This window comes from Acinonyx jubatus, chromosome E2, assembly GCF_027475565.1.
Source record: "Acinonyx jubatus isolate Ajub_Pintada_27869175 chromosome E2, VMU_Ajub_asm_v1.0, whole genome shotgun sequence".
Taxonomy (NCBI): Eukaryota; Metazoa; Chordata; class Mammalia; order Carnivora; family Felidae; genus Acinonyx; species Acinonyx jubatus.
The window spans coordinates 44,345,356-44,356,708 of NC_069396.1; the positions used below are offsets into that span (position 1 = coordinate 44,345,356).

The 11,353-nt window shown below is 36.8% G+C and overlaps 1 protein-coding gene across 6 annotated transcripts in view; it reads left to right on the plus strand.

Annotated features, from left to right (window-relative positions):
• Positions 1 to 10,227, plus strand: part of ZFP14 (ZFP14 zinc finger protein) — a 28,063-nt gene extending 17,836 nt beyond the window's left edge. The window contains exons 5-6 of one of the 6 annotated variants that reach the window (XR_008293516.1): positions 4,394 to 9,075; positions 9,427 to 10,227. Coding sequence is in view for 5 of the 6 variants with exons in the window: in XM_053210230.1 (XP_053066205.1) it covers positions 4,394 to 5,760 (1,367 nt within the window). In the remaining variant the exon portion in view is untranslated. Of the gene's footprint in view, positions 1 to 4,393 lie in introns of all 6 variants that reach the window. The other 5 variants (XM_053210230.1, XM_053210228.1, XM_053210227.1 and 2 more) reach the window with 5 other exon arrangements.
• The last annotated feature ends 1,126 nt before the right edge of the window (positions 10,228 to 11,353 follow it).

The window sequence follows — 11,353 nt, forward strand, 5'->3', positions numbered from 1 at the left end:
GCTTTATATTTCCTTAGAAAATTATCCTTTAGGGGCACCTGAGTGACTCAGTTGGTTGAGTGTTGAGCTCTTGATTTTGGCTCAGGTCATGATCTCGCAGTTTGTGGGTTCGAGCCCTGTGTCAAGCTCTGCACTGACAGGGCAGAGCCTGCTTGATATTCTTTCTCTCCCTCTCTCTGCTCCTCCCCTGTTCATGCTGTCTCTCTCTCTCTCTCAAATAAATAAATAAAAACTTAAAAAAAATTTTAAAGAAAATTACCCTTTATTGGCATGGTAGTTCCTTATGATTTTCAAAATATTCTGTTTTGTTAATTATTTGTTAGTGTCAAGAACTGTGAAGCATCTGCAATTTTACCCTACATGCAAGCTAACAAGTTAGCCTGCTGCAGTGTCATGGATGCTGGCAAAAGATACAAGAGCCCTAAACCAAAGATGAGGATTTTATTGCTCAACAATAAAACAGCACAACAAATGGCATGAACATCAACATATTTGCATCATTCCTATTTTGCCCACAAACCCCATGGGAGTGATGTGCATGGGTCTAGAAGGATACTTGAACATGCAGTGAGCTGCATAATAAGAGAAGAACCCTGAAGGTAGAGAACCCAAATCTTTAATAATGGGCAATAAGCACGAGTGACCTTTGCTCTGAGGGAGACACTACCTTTATTATATTGAACAGTTAGCAAACCTGCCTATTGATCCAGAGAGAAATACTATCCCTACCTTCCAAGGTTGTTGGTTATACAAACATTCTTTAAAAGATAGTCCAGAACAAAGGCAGTTAATACTTCTTGCACGATGTGCAAAAATGAGAGACACCCATGGTGAGTTGTTCCTGAATACCTAGTTGCTATTTTTTACTTTGTTTGAGTGGCTTCATTATTTTTATTTTTTTAGCAAATGGTTAATAGGTTTCACTGACTTTTTTCAAACAACCTAGGTTTTTAAATTGTGTTAATTTCATTTTTTTTCTGTTATCTAATCAATGAAATTTTGCTTTTATTGTATTTCCTCCTCTGAGTTCCTTCGTATACTTTTTTGTTCTTTTTCTAACTTTTGACTGGGATACTCATATTTCTTTTCTTTATTCTAAGAATTTAAATGCATTGATGAATTCTTCTAAGATCTATAGTCTATTTTGTAGATTCTTGGTAATCTAGTATTTTCAATATTATTTTCTAGATAGTCTACAATTTACTTGGTAAAGGGTTTTGTTTTTTTTTTTTAACTTGAAGTGTGAAGATGACTTTTGGTTTTATGATTGTATTATTTCTTATTTTGGTTCACAGTGATCAGACTTTTGTTTGAGCCATTCCAGCAGTTTTATAGATTTGTACTGTAGTCACAGAAAAAAAGTTTCTTATCTCTCCTATCCCACATCTCCCCATATCTTTGCTTACTTCATTCAACATTTAGATTTTCTCATGCAAGTCCCCCATCTGGATCACTATCTTTGGACCTTTATCCAACATAGCCTTTATTTTTTACTCTTTTGCACTCAGGTGATCCCAGGTACCATTCCATATTTGACAGTCATTCTGCTATACTCAATATCTGCCCATGCCTTTTTGTTCAGGAATTCATAAGCCTTTCACTGTTAGTGTGATTAAAAAATATTTGAGGGGCGCCTGGGTGGCTCAGTCGGTTGAGCCCTGACCCCGACTTCAGCTCAGGTCATGATCTCATGGTTTGTGAGTTTGAGCCCCTCATCGTGCTCTGTGCTGACAACTCAGAGCCTGGAGCCTGCTTCAGATTCTGTGCCTCCCTCTCTGTCTGCCCCTCCCCCACTCATGCTCTGTCTCTGTCTGTCTCAGAAATAAATAAACATTAAAAAAAAATTTTTTTTTTTAATATTTGAGATAGTTTTCTAGGAAGTACAAAAATTGCTTTGGGTATGTAGGAATGGGAAGGAGCACCTAGAAGAGGTATGAAGAAACAAAAATTTGAGCAAATGTAGCATTGATAATAGTATAAACTCTAGCAGAGATAAGTAAATCATTGTACTTTTTTTTTTTTAAGTAAACTCTATTCCCGACATGGGTCTCAAATTCACAACTCTGAGATCAAGAGTCACATGCTCCACCAACTGAGCCAGCCAGGCACCCCTATTGTAGTACATTTTAAAAGATTAGAGGGGCGCCTGTGTGGCTTAGTAGGTTAAGTGTCCGACTCTTGATTTCTGCTCAGGTCATCATCTTATAGTTCGTGGGTTCGAGCCCTGCATCTGTCAGTGCAGAGCCTGCTTGGGATTCTCTCTGTTTCCCTCTCTCTCTGCCCCTCCCTTGCTCACCCTTTCCCTCTACCAAAATAAATAAACATCAAAAAGATAATACATAAATAAAAGATTAGAAACAGATACACATATCTGTTAGTGATTATGTAGTTATGGGAATTAAATGAGTAACATTTATTGTGTATTTGGGGTTATTTATATATCTTTTACTTTTTATTTAAATTTTAGTTAACATACAGTGCAATATTGGTTTTGGAAGTAGAATTCAGTGTGATTCATCACTTGCATACTACACCCAGTTCTCATCATAACAAGTACCCTCTTTAATACCTATCACCCATCTAGTCCTTCCCCCACCCAGCTCCCTCCATCACCTCTCAGTTTGTTCTCTGTCGTTAAGAGTCTCTCGTGGTTTGTTTCCCTCTCCTCTTTTTTTCTCCCTTCCCATATGTTCATCTGTTTTGTTTCTTGAATGGGGTTTGTTATTTAATGGTAAATGAACTTAGAGATTACTTCTGCCGCTAAGGAAGCTTAGGGATAAGAAACTAATGGAATAACAAATGAGAAAATTAATAAATATTCCAAAATTGGGAAAAAGGAGAGCAACGCTTTGCTGGGATAGAGTGTAAAGTGCATAGTTTTAAACAGGATCGGCAGGAATAGCTTTTCTGAAGTGATTGTTGATTGAGACCTGATGATGAAGGGAAGCCAACCATGCAGTTGGGAACAACCTGTGAATGGTCCTATTTAATGGGGACAGTGGTAGTACCTTTTGTGAGCTGAAAAGAGGCTTGTGGCATGAACAGCCAAATGAGAGAGGAGTTTTATCTCTGCTCAGGTATTTATATTTGATTCTAATTCTAAAGAGAAGTCATTAAAAACATTTAAGTAGAGAGACTCAAATATTGATGAGCATTTGAATCATTTGCTGGAGAATATAAATAAGTACAAAGCAAAACATGCCCAGGACTCAATCCTGCAGATTAGGTTTCATTCCTTTAAAAATACCTGTGAGGGGTGCCTGGGTGGCTCAATCGGTTAGGCATCCGACATCAGCTCAGGTCATGATCTCACAGTTTGTGAATTTGAGCCCCGTGTCAGGCTCTGCGCTGCCAGCTCAGAGCCTGGAGCCTGCTTCAGATTCTGTGTCTCCCTCTTTCTGCCCCTCCCCTACTCAGGCTCTGTCTCTGTCTCTCAAAAATAAATAAATGTTAAAAATATATATATTAAAAAAATACCTCTGTATGTATAGTTTTAAGAAATCTTCAGGTGATTCTTACTCTGATTTAACTTGTGTCCCTAATCACCAGGCTTACCTCCAATCCTGGACTCTGTTCTCTGTGTTTCCTTTACCATTTTTTTTTTTAAATGTAGGAGAATACGGTCTGTTCCATAATATAATTAATAACGCACAATACAAATTAGCTTAATAGTGATATGAAATAGGGAATAACAGTATAATATGAAAGTTAGTTGGTTCACAGGCAATTTTCCTACTTGAATGAAGCCAGAATAAAGTAGACTTACAGCATTCAGCAGGAAAGGCAAAAGCCTTCAACTTGATGCTTTATTGTTGGATGCCCTTTCACCTCTACATGAAGAATATTAGTAAGTGTCTGCACCAAGGGCTGTCTCCCCAGAGATACATACCATCAATCTTGCATGGCTTCTAGCTGAAGACAGGTTACATTTTACTTTATTCCCACCTTAATGGTAGCCTCATTGGCTCAGGGCTCCCCCCCTCCCCCCCACTGCAATGTCTCAGCACTTGAAATCCAGCATTTCCACTTTATTTGGGGGCATTTTAGTATCCATGAAGTGGCCTTCAGCCATGTTCAGCTGCCTTTTGAGTTATCTCTTAAGATATCAATTATTATATTTGTTAGTGCTCTGCCAATAAAGTTGCATAGGTTTGAGTGGTCTTCTCCAGCCCTGTTTTCTTCATAAGCTCTTTTTTGGTGTGTAATTTTGCAGAAGATAAGGGGTTTTTTCAGTACACATATGTGGTATTGTAGCAGAAATGCCTGTTTTAGAGATATCTAATCCATTCACTTGTAATAGGCATTATTTTAGGTGCCTTTTATTTCTCTATAGAAGCTTGCTTTCTTCTGTCACAAGAAAACAGTGTATGTTTGCCTTCTTGTTTTCTTTCAGATTTGGAGTCCAGATACAGGACCAATACTTTATCTCCAGAAAAGGACATTTATGAAATATATTCATTCCAGTGGGAGATAATGGAAAGAATTAAAAGTTACAGTCTTCAGGACTCCCTTTTTAGAAATGATTGGGAATGCAAAGGCAAGATTGAGGGGCAAAAGGAACCACAAGAGGGATATTTTGGGCAAGTGAAAATTACTTCTGAAAAAATGACCACTTACAAAAAGCATAATTTTCTTGCTGAATATCAGAGAATTCAAAATGGAGAAAAGTTGTATGAATGTAAGGAATGTAGGAAGACCTTTATTCGCCGCTCAACACTTAGTCAACACCTGAGAATTCATACTGGTGAGAAACCTTATAAATGTAAGGAATGCGGGCAGGCATTTAGACAGCGTGCACACCTTATCCGACATCACAAACTTCATACTGGTGAGAAGCCCTATGAATGTAAGGAATGTGGGAAGGCCTTTACAGTGCTCCAAGAACTTACTCAACATCAGAGGCTTCACACTGGTGAAAAGCCCTATGAATGTAAGGAGTGTGGAAAAGCCTTCAGAGTGCATCAGCAACTTGCTCGACATCAGAGAATTCACACTGGTGAGAAACCCTATGAATGTAAGGCATGTGGGAAGACCTTTAGGCAGTGTACACATCTTACTCGACATCAGAGACTTCATACTGCTGAGAAGCTCTATGAGTGTAAGGAATGTGGGAAAGCCTTTGTATGTGGTCCAGACCTTAGAGTACATCAGAAAATTCATTTTGGTGAGAAACCTTATGAATGTAAGGAATGTGGAAAGGCTTTTAGAATATGCCAACAACTTACTGTCCATCAGAGTATTCATACTGGTGAGAAACCCTATGAATGTAAGGAATGTGGAAAGACTTTTAGACTAAGGCAGCAACTTGTTCGCCATCAGAGAATCCATACTCGTGAGAAACCCTATGAGTGTATGGAATGCTGGAAGACCTTTAGTAGTTACTCACAACTTATTTCACATCAGAGCATTCATATTGGTGAGAGACCGTATGAATGTGAAGAGTGTGGGAAGGCCTTTAGATTGCTCTCACAACTTACCCAACATCAGAGTATTCATACCGGTGAGAAACCCTATGAATGTAAGGAATGTAGAAAACCTTTTAGACTGCTCTCACAACTTACTCAGCATCAGAGTATTCATACGGGTGAGAAACCTTATGAATGTAAGGAATGTGGTAAGGCTTTTAGACTTTATTCATTCCTTACTCAACACCAGAGAATTCATACTGGGGAGAAACCCTACAAATGTAAGGAATGTAAGAAGGCCTTTAGACAACATTCACACCTTACTCAACATCAGAAAATTCATAATGGAGTTTAAAACAAGAAGGCCTTCAATTGTACATTATGTAACAATATCAGAAAATTCATTTTTGAGAAATTTGTTTCATGCTTCAACTAAGTGTAAGAAATTTTATATTATTGGGGAAAAAAATGTTGCTTTAAAAGCCTTCTATCACCTTTCAGATGTTTATCTTTGGCAAATTCATTTGAGGGAATAATACAATGAATGTAGGAAAAACTTTAGCCTTATCTGTCATCATCCCATTTCACCACTTTATTACCAGTGTGTTATTGGACAAGGTACTTAAACTTCTGTGCCTCATTTTGCTCACTTGTAAAATGGTGATAATAGTACCTATGTATATTAGTTATTTATTGCTGTATAATAAATTACCACAAACCTAGTAGCTTAAAATAATACTTATTATCTCACAATTTCTATAGGTCAGGTGTCTGGACATAACTTAGTTGGGGCTTCTCCTTTAGGGTCTCTCAAAGCTAAACTAAAGGTTTCAGCCAGGGTTGGGTCTCATCTGAAGGTCTAACGGGAAGGGATCCACTTTCAGCCTCACATGGTTGTCAGCTATTGCACTGAGGTCCACAATTTCTAGTTGGCTGTTGGTTGAAGGCTGACCTTAGTTCCATGCTACATGGGCTTCTTCAAATGGCTGCTATTTAAGTGTGCAAGTCAAGAATGTGGTAGAGCCTGCTAGCATCACAGAAGCTATAATCATATGTGATCTAATCACCAAAATGACACCTTTGCTGTCCTCTACTGATTAGAACCAAGTTACTGGGCTACCCCACACTCAAGGGTAGAGATTGTAGAGGATTTCACAAGAGTATGAATACCACAATGTGGGAACCATTTCAGAGTCAGCCTGCCAACACTGTGTGACAGGATTGTCTTGAGAATTAATTAGTTAATGCTTGGAAAAATAGCAGCCACATAGCATGTTTTCTGTAAATATTATCTATAGTCGTTATCATTAGTATTAGTGAATTCATATAAAAATATACTATAGAAGTAGTAAATGTAGAAATGCCTCATGTCACTGCTCAGCACTTAATTAAACTTAAGATAATTTATTCCAGATAAAATCTAAGACGTTATATGGAAAGTGAGAAGTTCTTCATCATTTGAGCATTTGAGCTGCATCAGTAATTTCATGCTTAAAAGAAACCTTATGAATTTCATGAAGGTGAGGTTAAGATTACAACTGTTGAAGGATCAGATAAAATACGGAATTAGTTTCCCATAATAATTCCAAAAAGTAAATGTTTTGCAATCCCTGTTGTTTGACCACTGTTAAAGATGAATTTGAAATTATTAAAAAGATGGCAGGAAACTCACCAGTTGGAAGTTTAATATTGTGTGTGCATGTGTGTGTGTAAAACTCTTGTATAAAAGAAAAAACATTTCCTTTGTAGTCAGTTTTCTGTTTGATCAAATTGCCCCATCTTCAACCAGTGGGAGTTGGGTCTTTTGATATGATCCCCCTAGTAGTTTGATAGTTTACTTGGTTACAGCTACACAGTTTGGTCAGCAATGGAAGATGCTTGGGTACCAACTCATCCTGAAAATTGATAAGGAGAAAAATGAGCACTTCTTTTGCTTTTTCCATGTGGACCAAGTTTCAGGGCCACCAAAAGCTCATCAAATTAAAAGGGTTTGTTTGTTTTTTTAAATAATCATTACAAATAAACAGAATGATAGGATTAGAAAAATCACTATTTTCTAGTTCCCTAGTAGAATAATGGGTCCAGAAAATGATCTTCAGTGGATATTAACACTATTGAGTGAAATATTTTATAGTGAGAACTTTACAATGGATTTATCAAGCTGACCACCTCTGAGCCCTTTGATCAATTTTAACCTCTATAAAAGTGGGACTATCAGACAATATCCACCTCCTGATAAAATGCAATAGGAAGTACACACCACCACCTACAAAGCCTTACTGCCAAAACAATGAACTGAAGAAAGCAAACCTTTAAATCAAATTCTTTAAAACAAGAATTTGGGGAATAGCTGAACAAAGTAAATGGCACCAGAAGGAAGCAGCCAAGCAGACCCAGAACTGTAAAATTCTACAAAATAAATGATCTGATTTCTTCAACTTAATGAGTGATATGAAAAAGAAAAGGTAAGGGCAACTGTTAATTGATTAAAAGAGACCTAAGAGACCTATCAACTAAATTCAGTACATGGGCATTACTTGGACCTAGTTTACACAAAATGTAAAAAGACATTTTGGAGACACTGGGGAAAATGTGGACACGCACTGAGTATTAGATGATATTTAGAAATACTCATTTTGTTAGGGATAATGTTATTGTGGTTATTAAAAAATAAAAGGTTCTAAGTGTTAGAGATACATACTTCTATATTTATGAAATGGTAAGATACTGCATTTGCATTAGAAGACTCCAGCAAAAGAAAAAGAATTGGCACAGAGAGTTGGGAAGTAGAGTAGTAAAATGTTAATTACTGAAGGGTAGTGGTTTGTTTTTTTGGGGGGGGGGGTCATTGTTCTAATATTTTCTATTTTCTACTTCTTTAATGTGTTTGAAAGCTTCCATAATAAAATGTCTAAAATCAAAACCGAAATTTATAGACTTAGAAATGATTGTTGATGAGATGTGTGTATCTAAACTTGTCAGATGTCACCAGAATTCTGTTGGGTGAGAAATTCATCCCCTTTAACGCATTAAGGAAATTTCGTTTGTGGGGCCAGTCTTCATCATCTTCACCTTATCTATGCCTGTCAGATAAATAAATGTGTTAAGGGAATGAGTATTTATGTCAAGAAACCAGAAACAGAAAAAAATAAAACCTACACAAGAGAAGTAGAGCACAACTAAAAATAGAAATTAAGGATTAGACAGTAGTAGATTTTAACCAATGTTAATAATGACTAGGTTCTGGAGGATCTAATAAAGAAAAAGAAAATGAAAGATAATACATTTAGAATATTGACAAAGGTGGCATAGCTACAGATTATCAAGAAAAATTTGCTTTAATTATAAGGTAATACTGTATATATGTGCTATATGTATTCTAGTACATAAATACAAAAGGGTTACTTATTTTTTGCTGTAGGATTCTGTTATGACAGTTGACTCAAATAGACCAACAAGCAAATGTGTGTATATGAACACCCTGTTTAAGAAAAAACTCTGGTAGTTGTATAGGTAAAAGCTTTAAAGAATAGATAATCTTTCACAAAATTCTACCAATTAATTCCGCACAGTTAATCCTGATACAAACCTAGATGAAGATCGCTCCTAAAAAGCAAAATCTAGACCAACTTCGTTTATGAAGATTCTACCCATCTTAATTCTAAATAAGGTATATTTAGAATTTATTACAAAATCTGTCTTGACTAATCCATGTGTTGCCTTTCCCAAGTATCTGATATCTGCAGGGGACCAATGTTTAACAGAGTGTAGGGTCTTAATCCAACATTCTCCATAAGCTTGTTTTGGGGAATAGTAGTCCTTGGTATTTGGGGGAAAAAAAACGATTTCTCGGGAAAATGTGTAAATTCAGCAAGGCATTAAAAAATCTACCTTTGGGGAAATCCAAATAGACATTATCAGTTTGTTAAAAGATATAGTAAAGAGATGATTACTTAACACAGGGTATCTCAAATTAATTCATTGTAGAATTCTCATTCCCAGTATCTCTTACCATCTTTAGAATGTGAACCACTTTGGTAGATGCTTCCATTACCACAATGAATGTCTTCCAGGACATCATTTCAGACATTATGGTGAGTGATTGTGTCGGGAGGAGGTAAGGAAGGACACTTTTCTTTGCAGCTCACATCATATTCTGAAAAGCTTCCTGCTTGAATTGAGGGTTAGTGCTTTTCTGTAGAATGTAGAAGATTATAGCTTGGTCCTTGATATGTATATATTAAACATGATTAAATAGTCTGTTAAATAGTGATTAGGACATAAACCATTTTCAGTTGTAATAAAAATGCTATATTGAATATCATTTTGTGTATTTTCTGATTTCTTTAATGGGTGTAGGAATCTAAGGTGCGTATCTAGAAGTGAAATTGTTCACGGTCAGCCATACATACATATTATTCGCCAACACTGCACTAATTTTGAATCCCTCCGATCATTGAAATGGGCATCCGTATTTTCTTCTGTTATTGGTTTCAACATTTAATTCTCTGATTACAAATGAGTTGGGCACCTGGGTGGCTCAGACGGTTAAGCGTCCGACTTTGGCTCAGGTCATGATCTCATGGTCCATGAGTTCAAACCCTGTGCTGGGCTCTGCTGACAGGTCAGAGCCTGGAGCTTGCTTTGGATTTTGTGTCTCCCTCTCTCTGTCCTTCCCGGCTTGTGCTCTGTCTCTCTCGCTCTCAAAAGTAAACACAAAAAAAGTTTTTAAGGGAGTTGAGCATCTTTTTCATATATGTTTATTGGCCAATCGTTTTTCTTACAGTGCTTTTTTTATTCATGCATTTTTTTCTATTTCTTTGGGATTATCTCATTGATTTTTCATGATTTGTAAGATATTCCAGGTACTACACATTTAAAAATATTGGAATTGTTTTCTATCAAGGTGTCTTGTGTTATAACTATGTTATGGCATTCATTATTTTGCTAACATTTTAAATTTAGATATAGTTTTATTTTCAACCTTACCAGATAATCTTACTCTTTTTATTTATATTTAGTCTTATGTTTTCTGCCATGTGGTCATGGTATTTGCAAATAGAAATAAGTCCCCTCAATATTTATATTTATTTTATTTACATTTCTCATAGCAGTAGCTGGTATTTTCAGAATAAAGTTGAGTATTAGTGGGGGATACATTCTCTCGTTTTTCAATTTAATGGAAATCATGTATCTATTTAAACATTTTTTTTAATTTTTTTTAACGTTTATTTATTTTTGAGACAGAGACAGAGCATGAACAGGGGAGGGGCAGAGAGAGAGAGGGAGACACAGAATCAGAAGCAGGCTCCAGGCTCTGAGCCATCAGCCCAGAGCCCGACGCGGGGCTCGAACTCACGGACCGTGAGATCGTGACCTGAGCTGAAGTCGGACGCTTAACCAACTGAGCCACCCAGGCCCCTATTTAAACATTTAATGTAATGCTTCTTGATATAAATAGTCTTTGTTATACATAACTAATTTCACTCAGTCCCTCTTTTACTTAATCCCTGCCATTGCCAGAAGCCATAAAATATCTATTGGTATGAACATGTGTTTCTTCTTTAATTTTCTGATGTGATGAATTATACAAATTTCCTGACAAATTCAGGGCTTCCTATGACCACTCTTGGGTTCAGTAATTCAGTAGAACAACTCACAGAACTCAGGAAAACAGTGAACTTATGATTTTTGTTACAGTGAAAAGGTACAAATTAGAATCAGCTAATGTGATGTGCAGGAAGAGACGTGCAGGGAAAACTGTGGGAGGGATCCAAATGTGGAGCTTCCAGTCATCCTCTCCCTGTGGAGTCAGAGATGGCATTACCTCTTCCTGGTTATGACATGATAATTCCCACAGGAAAGCTTGCCTGAGCCTTTGGTTGCCAGAGTTTTTCCTGGGGCTCAATCACATTCTTCCCATGAGGCTGATCTTTAGTCTTCAGCTC